The sequence below is a fragment of the Rhamphochromis sp. 'chilingali' genome (genome assembly GCF_963969265.1).
Source record: "Rhamphochromis sp. 'chilingali' genome assembly, chromosome: 16".
Lineage (NCBI taxonomy): Eukaryota > Metazoa > Chordata > Actinopteri > Cichliformes > Cichlidae > Rhamphochromis > Rhamphochromis sp. 'chilingali'.
The window spans coordinates 8,187,184-8,207,906 of NC_137943.1; the positions used below are offsets into that span (position 1 = coordinate 8,187,184).

At 42.0% G+C, this 20,723-nt stretch overlaps 3 protein-coding genes across 5 annotated transcripts; 2 read left to right on the forward strand and 1 right to left on the reverse strand.

The window, feature by feature from the left end:
- On the forward strand, positions 1 to 5,481 carry LOC308383837 (crystallin J1A-like). 2 transcript variants are annotated; one of them, XM_080861994.1, is made up of 10 exons: positions 1 to 152; positions 739 to 805; positions 1,494 to 1,670; positions 2,074 to 2,172; positions 2,246 to 2,338; positions 2,419 to 2,575; positions 4,142 to 4,257; positions 4,477 to 4,554; positions 4,703 to 4,842; positions 4,926 to 5,481. In XM_080861994.1, the coding sequence occupies exons 2-10, from the start codon at positions 739 to 741 to the stop codon at positions 5,025 to 5,027; spliced, it is 1,029 nt and encodes a 342-aa protein (XP_080718120.1). In that variant the 5' UTR covers positions 1 to 152; the 3' UTR covers positions 5,028 to 5,481. The 2 variants fall into 2 exon arrangements, with proteins under 2 accessions (XP_080718120.1, XP_080718121.1); XM_080861995.1 differs by having other exon boundaries at positions 39 to 119.
- A 1,380-nt stretch (positions 5,482 to 6,861) lies between these two features.
- eif2b5 (eukaryotic translation initiation factor 2B, subunit 5 epsilon) lies at positions 6,862 to 12,535 on the forward strand. Its single transcript, XM_080861175.1, has 16 exons — positions 6,862 to 7,076; positions 7,301 to 7,425; positions 7,509 to 7,694; positions 7,782 to 7,959; positions 8,047 to 8,127; positions 8,212 to 8,289; positions 8,381 to 8,693; positions 8,794 to 8,939; positions 9,697 to 9,838; positions 9,914 to 10,015; positions 10,104 to 10,205; positions 10,336 to 10,426; positions 10,524 to 10,647; positions 10,763 to 10,888; positions 11,015 to 11,125; positions 12,281 to 12,535. The coding sequence occupies exons 1-16, from the start codon at positions 6,918 to 6,920 to the stop codon at positions 12,341 to 12,343; spliced, it is 2,127 nt and encodes a 708-aa protein (XP_080717301.1). The 5' UTR covers positions 6,862 to 6,917; the 3' UTR covers positions 12,344 to 12,535.
- Positions 12,536 to 12,585: 50 nt separating this feature from the next.
- Positions 12,586 to 15,719, reverse strand: mul3 (mitochondrial E3 ubiquitin protein ligase 3). Of its 2 annotated transcripts, none has more exons than XM_080861177.1 (5): positions 15,132 to 15,719; positions 14,579 to 14,703; positions 14,416 to 14,503; positions 14,208 to 14,328; positions 12,586 to 14,130 (listed from the first exon to the last, which is right to left on the reverse strand). In XM_080861177.1, exons 2-5 carry the CDS (start codon positions 14,693 to 14,695, stop codon positions 13,638 to 13,640), a joined length of 819 nt encoding a protein of 272 aa, XP_080717303.1. In that variant the 5' UTR covers positions 14,696 to 14,703; positions 15,132 to 15,719; the 3' UTR covers positions 12,586 to 13,637. The 2 variants fall into 2 exon arrangements, with proteins under 2 accessions (XP_080717303.1, XP_080717302.1); XM_080861176.1 differs by having other exon boundaries at positions 15,097 to 15,717.
- Positions 15,720 to 20,723: the final 5,004 nt, after the last annotated feature.

Consider the following 20,723-nt stretch of genomic DNA (forward strand, 5'->3'; position numbering starts at 1 on the left):
GGTAATTGAGACATTTCATTGTGGGCGGTGCCGAAGCTTTCGTAACAAGTTTCAGAATCAAAGTGTGTTGTGGTGCTGGTGCTCGTACTGCTGGTGTAAAAGGTTTTAAACGAATTACGGTACGCTGTGGGCTACATATAACGCAGGCTAAGGTCAGACTTTTCTTTATGAACTTTATTTATGCCTCAGCAACTCGCTAGTTTATGCTAGCTAAGAGTATGTTAGCTAGCACTCTGCTGTCGTGGTTGCTAGCTGTAGCTTGAACGAGTACAAACAGCAAGTGCTATATTTCTGTGAGTAGCTACCAAGCTTCTAATCATTTAGCAGGCTACAAGTTGGTGAAAGCTCCGCCAAGCTGTGCTCGATTTGTCAGGTGATTAGGAAAGGTAGTCGAGCGCAGATGAAATCGATATGACCGCTTATCAGCTGGAGAGTTTTGTTACAGTAGAAAACCGACTGCTGGGAAATATAATAAGAGAAATGCCCTGTCACTGTCACTAACTCTCTTATGTTTGCTCAAAGCTTAAGCTTTTGAATACCGGATTAATGGTTTGTCATTATAAAATAGTGAGCAATAGAAAATAATTTTTAGCCACATTACTAAAGCGGGAAACAGAAAATGTTAATTTTAAGAACATTTAAACAGTCCACTCTGCCAAAATAATGAAATTAACTGTTCATTTCATTTAAAATTTCTTTTTTTTAAAAATGTATTTAATTCTTTGTACATTTTTGCAGATGGCTTCAGCTCTGGCAAACAGGGCAATAGGAGCCATCATGGGATCAGCAGTGGCAGATGCTGCAGGTATTAATAGTGTCACACTTGTTTTACATTGATGATCTATGAAAGTAATCATGCTTGTGTTTAATAACTGGAAAGACAGTTTTTATAGGGGACTAAAATGCTGTTCTGTGAAACACTCAATATCACCATACTACTTCCATGGCAGGGTTAGTTTAGTGGTGCACCTGATTAATTGATCATCACAAGTGTGAGCACCTCAGGCACCTCAAAATTGGATCATGCAACAAGACAATGATCCAAGGACAGCAGCAAATCTCTTTAAAAAAAAAAAAAAATCGCTGGAAAAATAAAAGAATCCACGTGTTGCGATGGGCCTGTCAAAGTCCAGACCTCACCCTGATTGCAATTCGATTATGGGACCTTAAGAGAACTGTGCATAAATGAAAACAGACATCAATGAACTAAATCAATTTTGTAAAGAAGAGTGGGCCAGATTTCTTCCACAACAATGTGAGAGACTGATAAACTCTGTCGCCTGTCAAATCTGTCAAGACTATAACTTTTGAGCTGCCATAAGGTTAGCAGGTATCTTTCAGCTGAGCTGAGAGCTTCCTGGTTTGAGTTGAGTACTCAGATCTTCAGGTTGTACGAGTAGAAGTGGATTTTCAGTCCGTCCTTATTTTTAACACATCTCCTTAGGTTTTGAGTAATGTCAAGGTTCAGAGTGTAATTATCTTGTCTCTTGCAGCACAGCCTCTCCACTGGGTGTACGACCTCCAGAAGTTAAAGGGGATCCTGGCTCTGAATCCAAACCCAGAATTCCACCCTGAGTCCGCTAACCCTTTTTACAGGAGGGAGACTGGCAAGCAGAGTTGCTATGGAGACCAGGCATATGTCCTGCTGGAGTCCCTGTCTGAATGTGGAGGTAGTGCTGCTGACTTTATCCCTAAAATTAAACTAAACTTACATTTCTATAGGTCATAGTAGGTTTCAGATTACTACTATCTACAGCAAGCGAAGTTATGCAGTTGATTCAGTTTGTTTTTTCTGTTTGTCAGTAGAATTATTGATAAAGTTATGGATGGATTTGCTTTAAATTCTACCAGAAGTAGCACTTGGTCCAACATAAAGGGATTAACTAGAACTGGACACATGAAATTGCCTCATATCTGTACAAGTGATATAAGGAAAATAGAAGAAAGTGGGCTGTCCTCAAAGAAATATTACGCATTACTCTAGAGCCACATAGTCTACATGCAGGGACTCGGTTCGTGCAGTGTGTAGGGAATTTTCACACACTGTCTAAGATGCCTGATCTCTCTGACCAGGTCTAAACATTGATGACCTGAAGCAGCGCACACTGAAAGTTTTTGGGCCAGGATCAGAGTATGACACGCCCGTCAATGATCCTTACAGAGAGAGGGGAGGTAAGAGAAATCTTGGAGATATCCCTGAGGTCCGTTACCTTTTTGACAAAATATGCAATTTGGACTTCTGCAGGGCCAAGACCTCAGCTGCCCATCGATGGGCCGTGGAGACATGCAAGTTTAAAGAGCTTCCTGAAGAATGTGGATGCAGGCAAAGAGGAGACGGGTAAAGCTTCTGAAATTATTCACAGTTTGACGTTATGAAGACAAACATCTCTAACCTAAATATGTGCTGGTTTCCTTCAGGTTGTGAGAACGACTGTCAGATTGATGGAATAGCCAAACTGGCTCCTATAGTGGCTTTTTATGCAGGACAGCCCGATATGCTGGAGAAGGTGGAACAGGCCATCCGTGTCACCCAGAACAATGATGAATGTGTGGCAGAGACTCTAGCAGCAGCGAGGTCAGGACATCTTCCAGCACACCAGTTTCACTTATTTACACATGTTGGATTAGAATTGGCTATTTAAGGGTTAATAATAAAACTTAGTTTTTAACCTGGAAACCACAATAGACTATTAGATCTGGTAATTAAAATTGGGCATAATAAGAAGTATTTGGAGCAGAGAGTATAAAAATAGAGAAGAGAACACATTTCACATTTTAATAAACTGATCAGCCACATGAAAGCTGAGTGTCTCTAAAGATCATTCCAGTTTGGCTGCATGGTTGATTACACCTTTCTCTGTAGTGAGGCAAAATCAGAACACATACACTCAACAAAAATATAAACGCAACACCTTTGTTTTTGCTCCCATTCCCCATGGGATGGACGTAGAGACCTAAAATTCATTCCAGATACACAATATAACCATCCCTCCCAAACAGTGGTCACAAATCAATCCAAATGTGTGGTAGTGGGCACATCTGCTATATTGAGATAATCCATCCCACCTCACAGGTGTGCCACATCAGGATGCTGATCTGACAGCATGAGTAGTGCACAGGTGTACCTCAGACTGCCCACAACAAAAGGCCACCCTGGAATGTGCAGTTTTGTCTCACAGCAAAATGCCACAGATGCCACAAGCAATGAGGGAGCGTGCAATTGGCATGCTGACAGCAGGAATGTCAACCAGATCTGTCGCCCGTGCATTGAATGTTCATTTCTCAACCATAAGCCGTCTCCACAGGCGTTTCAGAGAATATGGCAGCACATCCAACCGGCCTCACATGCCCGTCGTCCTCATCGGGGTCTTGACCTGACTCCAGCTCGTCGCCGTAACAGACTTGTGTGGGCAAATGCTCACATTCGATGGCGTCTGGCACGTTGGAGAGGTGTGCGCTTCACGGATGAATCATGGTTCACATTGTTCAGGGCAGATGGCAGCTGAGAATGTCCCAGTTCTTGCATGGCCAGCATACTCACCGGACATGTCACCCATTGAGCATGTTCGGGATGTGCTTGACCGGCGTATATGACAGCGTGTACCAGTTCCCACGAATATCCAACAACCTCGCACAGCCATTGAAGTGGAGTGGACCAACATTCCACAGGCCACAATTGACAGATAGACTCCATGCGACGATGTGTTGCACTGCATGAGGCAAATGGTGGTCACACCAGATACTGACCGGTTCTGGGTCCCCAGACCCCCAATAGCGCAAAAAACTGCACATTCCAGGGTGGCCTTTTGTTGTGGGCAGTCTGAGGTACACCTGTGCACTACTCATGATGTCAGATCAGCATCCTGATGTGGCACACCTGTGAGGTGGGATGGATTATCTCAATATAGCAGATGTGCCCACTACCACACATTTGGACTGATTTGTGACCACTGTTTGGGAGGGATGGTTATATTGTGTATCTGGAATGAATTTTAGGTCTCTACGTCCATCCCATGGGGAATGGGAGCAGTAACAAAGGTGTTGCGTTTATATTTTTGTTGAGTGTATTTAATACTGTTCTACAAAGATGTATAAAGAAAAACATAAAACGGAAATGCTCCACACTGACTTCTTTTCCCAGGTTTCTGGAACATTTCATCCTGAATGGTCCAGATCCAAAAGCCTTGGACGCGGTGCTCAATCAGCTGAATGACCCAAACAGAAAGCAGCCTCAAGATTTAGACAAAGCAGTCATCGGTACGTGAGGCCAGCAGCATATTTCCTTCCCTGTGTTAAAGTCATGAGACCGACTCATGTGATCAAAGAGTTTATTTTACCTTATTCTCTGAAGGTTCAGTTCCAATGTGACATAATGATGATAGGATAAAGAGATATGCAGAGAGTTATGTTTAGTATTTTAGTTAACATCTCATCTTATGTGTGACTCACTACTGCACCCTCTCTGCCTGATTTCAGGACACATCCACCAGGTGAAGGAGAATTTATCCAAAACTCTGCAAGAGCTGATCCCCTCTGTCTTCACAAATGCATGAGGTATCTTTGATAAGCTCCTTCAACCTCTGCCATCAGTGTAGTCCTTAACAGTAACGTGGTAAAAAAGCGGTATGTGTAATTTGGATAGCTGTGAGACAAACCAGGAAAAATGCCTTCATGCCATTCACATCTGCCTCTGATGTTTCAGGTTTGCCCGGTGCGTTCCAAGCCGCGCTGCACGGAGTCCTGACAGCCACTCGCTATGAGACGGCTGTCAGAGACACCATGAGCTGCGGGGGATGCACCTGCAGCAGAGGATCCTTCATAGGAGCCTGTCTTGGGGCTCAGGTGGGGCTGTCTGCTAATCTAATATATTCACATGCACATATTTTAAGTTTGATTTATGAAATGTTCTGTTCTCATTTTTCTAGGTCGGACTTGAGGGAATCCCGGAGTCCTGGAAGTCCAAGACCCTGCAATACGACTTGGTGTTGGAGCATACCAAGAAGATAACCAAACACCTGTCGGCGTAATGCCTTTTAAGAAGGCTTAGAGAGAACGGTGTGACAAACTGTCGAGCTTTGACAGAACAGCGAATGATGGTTCCTGTTTAAATGTCTGGATGGCAGGAGCCAGATGTTTTTGTTTCTGTTAAAGTAAAACAGGTTGTTCACATGTTCTGTGAGAAGATATGGTAAAGATCATCATTATTTTAAAAATGAATTACTATTTAAATTACTATTTCTGGACTACATACGTGTCATTTAAGCATTATTCATATTGACAGTGCGATTTGTGGTCCAACACAAAATATAGGAGTTTAGAGAAAAAGAGTCCATGCACCACAGTTTTTGCAAATGATGTTTTTCCAATATCCAATACTGCATTTATGTAAAGCCACAAGTTGTATGAAGAGCCCATAAACTTCAGCAAGCACATCAGAGATGCAAAGGCCATCAATAAAAAGACAAATAATACCTTCCTTTATTTATTTTACAGTGTGCTTTTATAACTCACACATCTGTCTTTCCTTTTAGTATTGAATGAAAATTTCCTTTGAAGCTGAAATAAACTGCTGTACTTAGCCTTCCAGTGCCAGTATCATAAAATTAATAAAACATTAACAGGAGCTGATTGTATGAGTGTACTGAGATTCCATGTTCCACATGGAGGTCACATTTTTCTTTTATGTAATTTAAAAAATTTCAGCAGCTCGAGCGTGGATTTCATTTACACCAGATGAATATTTTGTAATCTCTTTTAAAATCTATAACCACACCAAATTAGTTAATAAAACAGGATGCTGTGTGAAATGTAATTAAACACAGAATGCACTGATTTGAAAACTGCATAAACCCACATTTTATTCACAGAACACAGAGAACATATGAAATGTTTAAACTGAGAGGATGTGCCATTATAAGACAAAAATAAGGTTTTAAATTTGATGACAGCAGCATGTCTCAAAAAAGGGTAGGCATGAGGACAACAAAAGACTGGAAAAGTAGGTGGCACTGAAAAGAAACGGGTAGAGGAACATTTTGGAACTAATTAAGTTAGCTGGGAACAGGTCATTAACAGGACTGGAAATAAAAAGAGCATCTTAGAGGGGCAAAGCTTCTCAAGTAAAGGTGGGCAGAGGTTCACCACTATGTAAAAAAAAAAAACTATAAATTGTGAAACAGTTTCATAATAATTTTCATCCCAATGGCTTTGAATCATCTACAACACATAATATCAAGAAACAGAGAATTGTGGGACTGCACTCTGAGCCAGTGGCACTGCATTAAAAACAGGCATGATTCTGTCATGGAAATCACTGCCATCCACAAACTCAGGTGAAAATGCGATCATCTTCTTGCGGCCACAGCTCTTTTGAAATTGAGTGAGACATAGTGAAAAAAAAAACTGTTTTGTGGTCAGACTAATCGAGATTTCGAAGTTCTTTTTGGAAAAGAAAACATCAGTACTCAGTTCACAAACCTGATTTTCCAATCAGGTCTATGAGGGTGCATTACTGCATCTGGAACTGGTAGGCTGCACATCTGGTTCCATCAACGGAACTCTGCTACCTTAGGGCGAGAAGCGGTGAGCACCGTGGACAGGCCTGAGTGAAATCAGTAAGGAAATATATATATATATATATATATATATATATATATATATATATATATATATATATATATATATATATATATATATATGGAAGTGGTGTTGTTTCAACTTTGCTGTTTGGCACTGTTATCATACATGCGTTATTCATACATGTGCGGCCACATGTGTATGTGACCCACGAAAATTAAACTGTAATTTTCTTCACACACGCGCTCTCGCGGGGATTGTCTACCACAGAATTGTCCCGCTACAGCTGCCGTAGCTGTGTCTGACGAAAGCGTTTGGTACTTACTACCTGGGAGTCAAACATGGCTAGTAAGGGGGGGAAACAAAGTCGGTCGGCGTCTGGTCTTTCATGTAGAAAAGGTGCAGGAGACCAGGAGGAAGAGGAACAGCCGCTGCAGGCGGTTTTAGTCGCTGACAGCTTCAACCGGAGGTTTTTCCCAGTGACCAAAGACCAGCCGCGGGTAGGCAGTGAGCTAAGCTAACCAAAATGCTAATGGAGGCTAGCTTGTGTCCATGCTGTAAACAGTGACAGGGCATCACTCATACGGATGATGAAAGCATTTAATCAAACAAAATTTGAACTCGTGCTTGATGCTGTCTGTACAGTAGTTGCTAAAATGAGAGAATCACGCGAGTCTCGGGATTGTTTAGCTCCACTTAACTGTCAGATTTTCATTGATGACAGGCGCTGCTGCCGCTGGGTAACGTTGCCATGATCGACTACACCTTGGAGTTCCTCACTTCTACTGGAGTGCAGGAAACATTTGTATTCTGCTGCTGGATGGCCAGTAAAATCAAGGCGCACTTGCAGTGAGTTTCCCTGCTACTGTGTGTGTGAGCTTTTGTTTTCTGAAGCTTATTGTATTAAAACTTATGAATATTGTGTCTGACAGGAAATCAAAGTGGTGTCGACCCAGTTCTCCAAACACAGTCCACATCATTACTTCGGACCTGTACCGCTCCCTTGGGGATGTGCTACGGGATGTTGATGCAAAGTCCCTGGTGCGCTCAGACTTTATATTGGTTTACGGAGATGTGGTATCCAATATTGATATCAGCCAGGCTCTGCAGGAGCACAGGTAAAAGTCCACCGGCCAGCCTTTTTCTACATGAGAAATGGTGTTGATCTAAGTGTTTCCACAAGGCTGTGTTTTTGTGCACTTAAGGCATCGCCGAAAGATGGACAAGAACATCTCAGTGATGACCATGATCTTTAAAGAATCGTCGCCGGGTCACAGGTCTCGTTGTGAGGAAGACGACGTCATTGTGGCAGTGGACAGCAAGAGCCAGCAGATTTTACACTATCAGAAGACACAAGGGCTCAAGAAGCTACAGTTTCCAATGGTAAACAGTTGTATCTTTGGCAGTCTGTTATATCTTTGATGCATTTTGGGGTTCGATTGACTTTTTGAGTCTTTGTCGTACTTGCAGAATATTTTCCACAGTGGAAGTGAGGAATTTGAAATCAGACATGACCTCCTGGACAGCCACATCAGTATCTGCTCCCCGCAGGTTGGTTTTGGTCCACACAGGGGAAATATTTAACTGTCATTGTTGGCTGCAGTAACATTGTTGTTTTTGATGTCATTTTTTCAGGTTGCTGAGCTTTTCACTGACAATTTTGACTACCAAACTAGAGATGACTTTGTTAGAGGGCTTTTGGTCAATGAAGAGGTACTATGGAAGCATTATTATGCTGAAATTTGAATAATGCCACAAAAAATATTTAGAGCATTTCTGACCCTTGTTCATTTTCTTTGTTTAGATTCTGGGCAACCAGATCCATGTGCATGTCACACAGGACGGATATGGTGTCCGAGTGTCGAACCTTCTAATGTATGACTCAGTGTCGTCTGACCTTGTGCGGCGGTGGGTCTATCCCCTGACCCCCGAAGCCAACTTCACAGACCAGGAGGGACATAGCTGCACATACTCTCGCCACAATGTCTACAGGGCGTCTGGTGTCAGCCTGGGCCATGGCAGCCAGATGGAGGAGAACGTTCTTATCGGCTGTGATACCAGCATCGGTGCCAACTGTTACATCTCGAACAGTGTCATCGGTGACAACTGCATCATAGGTGAGCTCTCTGGCCAGCACCACTCAAACTCAGTGCTTCAAGTTTTAAGTTATAGAAGTGTAGTTAACATTTTTCTTTTTTTATTGGTTCACTGCAATAGGTGACAATGTAGTCCTGGATCATGCCTACATCTGGAATCATGTTCACATTGCCAGTAATGTGGAGATCATCCAGTCTGTCATCTGCAACAAGGCTGAGGTCAAAGAGGGCGTGACTCTTAAGAAACAGTGTGTTCTAGCATATGATGTAAGCTCCACATCATCTTTTATATCCAATTGCAAAGCAAACTCTGTCTGGTGGCAAATTGATGTTGCATTTTAAAGGCGTTTAAGGATATTGCATTTTGACTGGCAAATTTTCCATTTTTCTTGACATTTCTTTGCTCCTTTTTAGAGAAAACATAAGCAGATTTGACAAAAACTGTGAAAGGATCTAAAATGGCTTGTTATTGCAGAAATATAACTGCAGCAAATATCTGGTTCTTAACTGGATTTAGTGTAGTAGCTGTGACCCTCTGGAGTCTAGTAGAGATGCCACAAATCTGGGCAAAAAATAATCTGACATATATCCACTGCAATGCCACACTATGTCAGATATTGAGCAATACTGATAGAAGAATTTTGGTTTTAGCATCTGTGCAAAGTTCAGCCAATCAGTTGGTTGCCTGTGTCCTTCATATTTAGTCTTCTGTGTTCTTTTTTTTATGTCCAAAAGTGGCTTTGATTTACGCTAAAAGAGAATGATTTTACTAGTCTTAATCAAACTGGAAACAGGGTTTCAGATTTGGCTTACAGTCTGCTGGCTGTTGCTCCTTTGCACCTTCCTGCTGCAAAAGTAATTACCCACAGTAGTAGTACAAATATATAGCTATTTGTACACGATCTTAGTTCAATGCATGAAATCAGGGACGTGCATTCAGTGATCGTCTTGTAAAACGTCATCAGATATAAAGTCAGATTTGCAGTATCTGCGTATTTGAATGTTTCTATGAACTGTTTTACAGGTGGTAATTGGACCAAACATCTCTCTCCCAGAAGGCACCGTGGTGTCTATGCACCATCCAGAGGAGGAAGAGGAGGATGACGATGAATTCCTCAGTGATGATGCTGAGGTTGGCCAAAGATCGGACAAAACCAAACAGAAAGGTGTGTATTAAGTCTGTATTAGATCAGTTTATATGTTATCAAGCTGCTTGATGTGAATGTTCTCCTGTCTTCCAGTTTTCAATCCTGCAGAAGTTGGAGCAGAAGGAAAAGGCTACATCTGGAAGGCCAGCAGTCTGGATGACACAGAGGAAGAGGAGCTGTCGCAGTGTCTCTGGGGTAGAGCAGCAGTTCATTATCATGGAACTGGCATTTCCCATGATGCTTCAGCTGAAGTCCCAGCATGCTTGTTTTTGTGTGTTCCCAGGCTTGGTGTTGAATCCAGACCCTGAGAGTGACAGTGAAGACAGCGACACTGATGACCCCGATGACCCGGTGATTCCTTCCCCTGAGATGGACGATGTCAAAGGTGAGAGGGCATGTCTCATTTAGCTAGCCTGCATGTGGAACTGTCATACTGCCCCCTCCTGGCCCGAAAATGACAACACAAACTGCAAAACGAATAATAATACTAATACATGTTTTTTTCTCTTATGTAGTCTTCCACATGGAGGTGCTCGGGACCCTGCAGAGAGGTTTGGAGGAGAACATCAGCTGTGACAACCTCGTACTTGAGATCAACTCTCTAAAGTAAGGGGGAACTGACTCACACCTGTGTTGCTCGTCTTTGCAGTGATTGTTGCTTAGTTTGACATTTCCCAATCCCCCTCCAACCTCCCTTTTCCAGGTATGCCTACAATATCAGTCTGAAAGAGGTGATGCAGATTTTAACCCGAGTGGTACTGGAGTACCCTTTCCAGCAGCAGGGCACACATCTCACCCCTTCACAATACGTTACTCTGCTTCTGCCGGTGAATAAGATACAAGTCTATTACTTTTAATATGACAAAACAGAAGCTCAGAAAAAACCCAAAAAACTTAATTATTTTCCATTTCTTTTTTTCTTTTTCTTTGTGCTGCTGTCAGCTATTGAAGAAATGGGCGCCAGTGTTTAAGAATTATGTGAAGAGAGCACAGGACCATCTAGACTGCCTGTCTGCCTTTGAGGAACACTTCCTGGAGCAGGAGAGCCACTGGGCTGCTATGGTCAAGGTCAGGAGCAATGAGCACTTATACGTGCAAAACTGCATTGTTAAAATCAATGGTTTGAATTGTTTGCTGTGTCTTTATCCAGCCTGTTAGGATGAGGATGAATATGCTGCTTTGTTTGTAACTCAGGTCCTCATGAATATGTACGAGCTGGAAATCTTGGAGGAGGAAATGATACTGCGCTGGTTCTCTCAGGGAGCCACCAGTGACAAAAGCAGACAGCTCCGCAAAAACCAAGGGGTAAGTACAGTGTGAACTACAGGAGACAGCACAGAGCAGCAACAAAGTTTAAGCTCAGTATTCACATTATGAACAGGTTTAGTGTAAATGTATGTATATGTAAAGAAAGGAATTACAGTACTGTGCAAATGTACAGTCGAGCTACCCCCCATTTTTTTTATATTTTGTTTCCAAGAGGCCCAGACATTCCTGTAATATTTTAATTCTCCAGGCTTTCTGAAACTCTTTCAGTTTTTCTTTGGACATTGGCTTCTTTTTCACTCACTTTTAGTCCAGTCCTTGTAACTGATCTTTTTCAGAGGAATTCGTTTTGTCTGTTAAGCCACTTAACACCAACCTATGACGGCATCTAACTATAAACCAGTGCTGTTTACACATAGCAGACCAAAGAACCAATTTTAAATTTATATATATATCCTGCAAAGATGTGACTGAGAGAACCTTTAGTCGATCCATCTACTGTTCATGAAGCCTCATAGGAAACTGTCAGTAGGAAAGTGGCTGTCAAGAAGCCACTCTTAAGGAAGTGAAACAGGGAGACAAGTCTGAGGTTTGCCAAATTACACAAGAAGTGCTCTGAAAATTATTGGTGACAGATCTTACAGACTGATGAATGCAAATTTGAAACTTTCTGGTTCACGTTGTTGACAGTATGTATGGAGGTACAACAGTGTCTGCAGCCATCTGTATTACAGTGTGGAGGCTCATTCATGGTTTGGAGATGCATTGCTCCCAGTGGTGTTGGGGATCTTGTCAAAATACTCTGATTTGATTCCTAATACAGTAGCATCTGATTGGCAACAACTTCATCTTTCACCATGATAATGATCCCAAATACACGACCAAAGCAGTAAAAACACACCTGCGACAATTGTGTATGCACACCTGGATACAAAAACATGTAGTGAAACACTATCATTATGATGGGCTGGCCTTCCCAGAGCCCAGATCTAACATTATTGAAGCCGTGTGGGATCATCTGGATAGAAAACAGAAAAAAGGGTGCTGTACGTATGTTTGAGAAACAGCCTATAAACTGCTATATATATTCTTTCCTCATGTACTCACATTTGAGCCTGAGTATAGCTTTACATTCACGGCCTCTGCAGCAGTTTCATGGTTTCTAACAACAATTTATCTATTTATCTCAAACAGCTGCAGAAGTTCATCCAGTGGTTGGAAGAGGCTGAGGAGTCTTCGGAGGAGGATGGAGAGTAATGATGAGCAGTTTAAGTTATGACAAGGTGAACTCTTACGCTTCTGCATCTAGTTACCATCTGGACGTGCTCTGCGTAGCTGAAGGGGACATATTTTAATCACATTATGCCACGCCGTGTAAAGGCTGGTGTGAATGTCAATATCCAAATAAAGGACCTGTGGTCTGCTTGGAATAAAAGTTTTAACAGACAACTGTGTCATTTTTTTTTATTTAATGAAACTGATTGTTCACTTTAAAAACAGAACAGAAGGAAAGTATCCAAGAGGTAGGAGACTGTAGTATAATAAGATTTCAAGCCTTCCTGTCTCATCTGTCAACATTTGACGAAAATGAAACATTTCATTAATTCTCTGGGCAGATTCAGAGAACGCTTCTCTTTATGCGAACATGCTTCCTTCCATCTTGGCTGCTCTGTGCAAGGATGTAGAAGATGCATGGAAGGATACACTTCTTTACTTTTGACCATAAGCTGTATTATAGATACTTGAAGCCTCTTTATGGTGGAGGTGGAATGAGTTCATGGTCAGGAGTGGACAGAGTTTGCATAAGGAATGCACCAACAGTAAAAGTAAAGCATAAACTGCAATCATTATAAATAACAGCTTGAATGTATAGTGTGTGAACAACCCAAGAGTAAAATTACACTTAATTTAATCTCAATTAATTAGAAAAATACAATTTTATAACAAAAATAAAACGTCAGTTTTGATTAAGATAATGTTACATGAAACGTCACAAAAAGCAAAAAATTCACAGTAGCGCACAGGTTTCAGCCTGCCTTTAACAAACCAAACCAGTCTTTAACTCCTCTTTAAGCATGTTTACACGCTTCTGAACTGAATCTTTATCTAATTAACTTAGAGAACACTTATTACAATTTTCATTTAGCAGATCTGTGAAGTATCCAGCTCAGTACGGTGGCTGGGAGGGACAAAATACTTCAAAATATAAAACCAATGCATTTTAAAATGCAGAACTAGTATGAATTTGGCTTCTTTTTGTTTTACTGATGTTACATTTACAGTTTTGTTTATGTGTATTAAGAAAAGTTTAATTCGCACCAGTGTGTCTAATTTTTCACCCCCATGGTCATGATTGGAAATCCCTAAGCTTGCCTTGGAACATGACAGGAAACGGCCCGTGAGCGTTGTAACTACTCAAAATATGCAAGAGAATTATGTCAGCACTGAGAGTTTGTTAAAGAATCTATGAAAGAACACCAAAGGCATTGAAAAGGCTGTGACACAACTTTAGCAACCAGTAAAACCTGCACCAAACCCTTCGTCTTCTGCCCTAATTTGATCGTTCGTCTCGCTTATCCATCAAGCTACGAATGACACAGGCCAGAACTACAGTTCCAGTTATCCCAGTAAAGGCAGACAGCGCCTTCCACATGGCGGCTGACGACCTGTGGCTGTCCAAAAAGCTATTGTGGTCAGTGGGCACCAGGATGTATTTGCGGCCACCCTTTGGGGCCTGTAGCCTCATCACCTGGCCTCGCTCCTGCACCACCTCGCCGAACCCCGTCATGGTGGTCTCCACGCGCAGCATTTCCTCCGTCTCCTCCTTCGACACTGGTTTCTCCCCACCCACGGTTTGCAGCAATGAGTTCACAAGGTCCTCCTCAGCATTTCTGATTTTGTAATAAACCCTTTCCAGAAAGCAGCCGGAGGCCTCTAAAGGGTTGTGCACCCTCACACTTGCATCAGAGATGTAGGCGTCTGGGCTGATCAGACTGAAGGGCACAGAGTTGTTGCTCTCTTTTTTGCACCCTATCCGGGTGTTCCTGTAAGAGAATGCATTCTCAGTAGAGCAGAAGATTAATAAAAAGACATTTGTGGTGTATTATTTAGTGGTATTCACCATTTCGCAGCACTGGAGTCCCAGTATTTCCAATGCTCCACTGTAACAATCTTCTGAATCACACCGTAGCATCGTGGGATGAACTGGCTGGTCAGAGGCTCCCCGTCTGCCTGGACCTGACCTTAAACCAGACATGTAGGAAATCATTAGTCTTCTTAAAACTCTCTCTCCAGGACTGAGCTCATTCAGTGTGTTGACATATTTCTACCTTCAACAGCAACATACTGGAGCCGCCTGTGGGGAGTGGCATTAAGCACCCTGACCAAATCTTCATCTGGTCTGAAAACAGGGATTTCCTAAAAATGGAGAAGATTGACTTGAATGATAAAGGTCAGACTGTATTTAAGGTTTACAGCAGACATGTCACTTGCCTTTAGCGCTTTCAACTCTCTCTTCTTCTCTTTGTACAGGTGATAAAACAGGCCGGAGAAGGCAAAACTGGACCCGATACCAATCAGAACCAGAGGGTTCACGGGAAGGTCGCTCATATCTGTAGCTGTGAGGAGAAATCACACACAGCTGAGTGGAAAGGAAACAGCTTCCAGTGAACTAGTGACGAGCAGTGTCACTGTTGCACCTGGCAACCCCGACCTTAACGAAACGGGTCCAGGAAGTTATTTCGAGGTTGTAAAGTTCGTCAACACAGAAAAACTAAACAGCACTAAACAGTCAAAACCTCTGAAAATGTTCGGTGACTTTGGTTTTAAAGCCCCACTGCGAGATATCATTTTATCAGCATCTTTACTTCTACAGGATTACTCCAGTTCAGTGCTGGTTGACTGTCGTGTCTCTCTTTTATGACATCGCTGCCTTCGCAGTGTGCCTATAAACATCTTGTAATGCTGCACTGTCATTACATAAAATTGCGGAGAAGTAACACAAAGCTTACCTGTTAAAACTACCAAGTAAAAGAGCCACACTTGCCTATTGAAGGAACAGAAAACAAAAGCTGTCAGTTACTTCGTCAACACTTCCGTTTTTACCGGGTTACGTCACGTTTAATTAACCAATAGAATGTGAGCGGATTTTTTTTGCAATCATGCCGTTTGACCGCTTCGTGGCAGCACGGCATATGTGGTTAGTTTATTAGGCTAAAAACAAAAAAAACAAAACAAAAACCTGAAATATAGAAAATCAAAGGATTGGTATGCCTGGTATAAACTTACCAATCAGGTAAATTTCATTTGACCAGATTCCATTAAATTTAACGTTTTTCAAACCTTCGTGGAAAATGTACATGTAATCATATTAGTTAAACTCAGCATTATTCTTCCTGGGGTCCAAAAAACCTTGCAGTGTTAAAGCTGTACACAGATACATGTATCAGCTTCACCTCTGACTGAAAGGTTTATTATATAGTTTTTATTTACTTATTACTTATGTACTTTCTGAGAATTTGTACTGTTGCTTGTATGATTTATATTTTGTTCTACATCGTTATTGTTGAGAGCTTTGAAAAAAAGAAAATCAGATGCACCTATCAAAGCTCTCCTGTGTCATTAAAACTACATTTTGATATTCACAGTTGTACAAGTGCTCATTAACATCAGCCAAACACATAGCAGCAACCCAATGGATTTAGGTGTGCAGACATGGTTAAGATCACCTGCTGAAGTTGATACCAAGCATCAGAGTGGGGAGGAGAGGTGTTTTAAGTACTGGAAAAAGACCCTCAGTGGAGAATGGCCAGACTGCTTTGAGTTGACAATAAGGAAATAGTAACTCAAATAACCACTTGTAACCAACCAAGGAACAGAGGTGGGAAGTAATGAATTACAAATATTTACTGATCTTAAGTGCAGTTTTCAGGTATCTGTACTTGAGTAGTGTTTTTTCTGATTACTTGTTTCAAGTGTAATTTCAAATGTTACAATTCTATGTGCGACATAGAAATCAACAAACATCAGAAAACACATAAACTGTGTGGTTTGTCTCAGTGTGTTGCTAGCTGAAGGTCTAGCTGCTGTATTTCACAGGGAGAGAAAAGACAGAGAACTAACTTCAGTCAGAGATGGAGAAAGATAAGAAAGGCGGCAGGAGAGGAAGAGGAGGTTAGATTTAAAGATAAGGACTGATCAGTGGTGTTTGATTAACTAGAAAATTTAAGCTAAGCTTACATAAGTAAGGCACTAAGTAAGCTCTAAGTCCTCATGTTTATAAATCAAGATTGGGTCTGTTTTTTATGTTGTGAAATCTGCTGCAAAACAAACTGAGGTAGACTGATGTGTTATCTAAAGGCTGCATGAAAATCCTCAGGAGGTTAGTGCAGTATAAACAGGTTAGTTTGCTGTACTGTGATGCTTAAAGTAAAGAACAGAGTTAGGTTACATGAACAGTAGCAGAGATTCATATAGATTTTAGCTGATGATGCTTAGATCCATTGACTTCATACCAACTTTATATGTTCTAGAAAAAACCCAACATAAACGGTGTACTGTCAGTGTAGAGGATGGAAATCAGCCAGGACAACACATGAAGCATCTGCTCACATCTGGCTGAATTAAGTTGTGTACATGCACAGAGAGCGGTAGGTCAGCTCATCACAGCCTGTAAACTAAGAAAATCTACTCGAGCTCTCAGTAGAAATTATTGTGACATATGATTCTTTTCCCACACTGAGCCATTACAACCGATTTTAAAGTTCCCCACCTGATAAAGCCCCTCTTTAACTCCTGACTGTACACACTTTTATGTTTATAGGCAAAGTCACCCTCTCCTCTAAAATGATCCATTCATCTTCTTCCACTTTATCCGGGACCGGGTTGCGGGGGCAGCAGCCCAAGCAGAGAAGCCCAGACCTCCCTCTCCTCAGCCACCTCCTCCAGCTTATCCGGGGGAACACCAAGGCGTTCTTAGGCCAGCCGAGAAATATAATCTCTCCAGCGTGTCCTGGGTCATCCCCAGGGCCTCCTCCCGGTGGGACATGCCCGGAACACCTCACCCAGGAGGCATCCTTGTCAGATGCCCGAACCACCTCAGCTGGCTCCTTACGATGTGGAGGAGCAGCTGCTCTACTCTGAGCCCCTCCCGGATGGCTGAACCTCTCACCCTATCTCTAAGGGAGACACCAGCCACCCTTCGGAGGAAGCTCATTTCTAAAATGATACCAGTACTTTTTTATTTTTACTTGACTAAAGAATATGGATCAATATTTCAAATTTTACTGGAGTATTTTTTAACAGTAGTATTTGCACTTCAACTTAAGTACAGAATGTCTGTACTTTTACCAAGTATGAGGTATGAAGAAAAGCATCTCTGAACCCACTTGTTGAACCATGAAGCCGATGAGGTACAGCAGCAGAAGACCACATCAGGCACCACTCAGGAAACGGAGGCTGCAGTTCACATGGGATTGGAAAAATGTTGCCTGATGACATTTGGATGGTAGGGTCAGAATTTGGAGTAAACGACATGAAAAGGCAGATTCATCCTGCTTTGAATCAGTGGTTTAGGCTGCTGGTCGTGGTGCAATGGTGTGAGAGATATTTTCTTGGCACACTTTGGGACCCTAATTACCAAGAGAGCACACAGCCTACCTATTGTTGCTGGTCATGTTCATCTCTTTTTTACCACAGTGTACCCATGTTCTGATAGGTAGGATAAATAGGATAACACACCATATCACATGATCTCAAGCTGGTTTCTTGAACATGACAGCGGCTCCACAGTCACCAGATCTCAATCCAATCGAGCATCTTTGGGATGTGGTGGAACAGGCGATACAGATTATACACAGCTGATAAATCTGCAGAAGTTGTGTGATTGATTCTGTCATGTAAATATGGACCGGATGTGTAATCAAGGAAAAGGAGAAAGAAAGTTTAGAAAAAATCAAAGGGCGGTGGTAGGCAATGAGTCAAGAGTAGCAAATAACATCATTTATTTACAATAAGACAATCCCAGGGGATTTTCAAAGCTAAAAACTAAACCCAGGCTACAAGTCCCACTTATATATCACATGCTCAGGTGCAGGTGCAGCAGTCTTGAAATAGATGCCCTAGCACCAGCCGTCACAGAAATATTTTTTTTCATCGGTTATAGCTTGCTGGGAAAGGCCTTACTGGGTCCAACTCCCTTGCCATGCAGAATACACACACAGAATAAAACATTAAAACTACGCCTCCAACAAATGAGAAGAAGAAGAATCCTTCTATTGTCATTATGTTTCTATGTTCAAAGCTTCTTGTTCAATCTTTTTTTCTATTAAGAATTAAGGCAGTTTTGAAGGCAAAAGGCGGTTCAATCTAGTGCTAGTAAGGTGTACCTAATAAAGTGTCCAATTAGTACTGATAATAATTCTACTATATAGTGACATTAACTCAAATCTGTTGATGGGTAATGAAATGCCCATAATTAGTCATGTAAAGTCAGGTTTATTTATATGACCAAATACTGATGGACATAGAGTCTGTCAGTGGGTTTTACAGACTTGCAGCAGGACTAGGAGAGGTCAAGATTATAAACAGACAAGAAATAAGACAATTTTGACTTTGTGGATGACAGCTTAGACTTACTCGTTTTGGGTTCAAATCAAACATAAAGACAAAAATCCTCTTTAACTGCAAATTCAAAATTTACAACTTGTTCCCGTGCATCCCACTACTTTTACTGGATTTTTATCAGTTACATTTCCTGTAAAAGCCCTGCTGTGTTTTTTTCATGCCTTGTTCTCTGAGAAGACAGCTTGTCCTTCACACAACTTCAAATGTTTACTACTGCTTGTTGTGGTGGTGTTATACTGATTAATGCTGCCAATTTCAATGATGCAGTCATGCCTGGTGATTTGCAGACATGAGCCATGATGGATTTGGGAGGCTGAAACACTGTACCTCTTCTCATTACTGGTTGCATATACATAAACGTGGTAGAAAAATGAATAAAGTTTGTGTTTGGTCACTACGTCTGTGTGAGTTCTCAGTCATCCAGAGCATGCTTATATAAGCAGGTTGGAAAGAAAAGCAACCTGACTTTTTTAAGTTTCTTGGAGACGTTTGACCTCTCATCTCAGAAGCTTCTTCAGTTCTAGGACGAAAGTCCCAGATTTTAACCCTGGTGGAAGTTGTCCCTTAATAGGGTCGTTGCCCCACTGTTGATCACGTGCCTCATCACATGAGCCAAGGTGTGAAAGAGGGTGTGGGTCATTATCAGCAGAGGTTTGGGGTGAAACCATTGTCAGACCTTGCCTCACCCTACCATGTGATCCATTGAGATCAACTGATGTAAGATATGAGTGGGCATTAAGGCGCCTGGGAAGGGATCTCAAACCTGGATTGTAAGTGGCAGAGAGTTGGTGTCGTAAACCACTCCGTCTATTCAAAGATGGTCGTTCACAGAGAACATAGATGGCTTCTTTCTGTGTTTGTGTTGGTTAATCTGGTAGAAACAGCAGGCCCAAGCTGATCCAACCACTGTTCAGCATGGTTAAGGTCATTAACATCCTCCCCACTCCCAAATTCTGGAAGTAGTCTCTGATAAACCCCAGTCTGTGGGGTCATTTTCATCTTGAAGGATAGAGTTCAGACACAGACTGTGGAGATGTGGGATTACCGCTAGTTGCAGAATCTCGTTTTCGATAATCCTCTGGATTTAGATTGCCTCCAATGATGACAAGCCTTTTTTGTGACAAGTCTGCGCTCTATCAGTGTATCCATCAGAAAAGCATTCTCCACGTCTTCTCCACACTTTCACCCTACTGTTCTAACACCATAGGCAGAATCTGGCCCATCAGGTTCCAGTGCTCATGTTGTTGACACCTGATGGGCCTATGAGACCGGAGATTGTCTGGATAGAGAGCCATATCATCCTGCAAACCTTGACTGCAAATCTATAGACAACTGCCTAAAATTCCCAAGGGCTGACAGGGTGAGTAAACTTCTTGTGGTGACTTTTTCTTGGGATGCCCACTTTGCAGCCTGTTTCTGTCACCCCCTGTTGGCCTTCAGTTTGAAGATGGCTCTAGGCCAGGTCTCCAATTTCGGTCCTCGAGAGCTACTGTCTGGCAGCTTTCAGATGCATCCTTGTTCCAACAAACCTGAATGAAATGAATGGCTTCTTACCAGGCCTTTACCAAACTTGATGGCACACTGAAGAGATAATTCAGCCATTTGATTCAGCTGTGTTCGAGTTGGGCTGTAGCTAAAAGCTGCAGCGCAGTAGCTCTCAAGGACTGGAGTTCGAGACCCCTGCTCTAGGCTCTATCCTGTGCCACAGGGTACTATCCAGATCAGTTAAATGTGGCACCCACTGACCACTATAGCAGGGCACAAACCATATATTCAACTCTGCTGCTCAACTCAAATGCATTTTCCTTACAAATCTGCAACCATTTAAGAGGAAATAACTCTTGTTCTCTCTTGGTCATGTTCTTTTCTAACCTGTCAATGATCTCAGATTTATCTTGTGTTTCCTGGAGAGGGCCAGGTCACCTGTCTGCAGCAGATAAGCCTCTGACTGTGCTTCATTCACACTCCAATCCACTAATGAATTATCAGCCAAAGAGCTAGCTTCCTTTTTCTC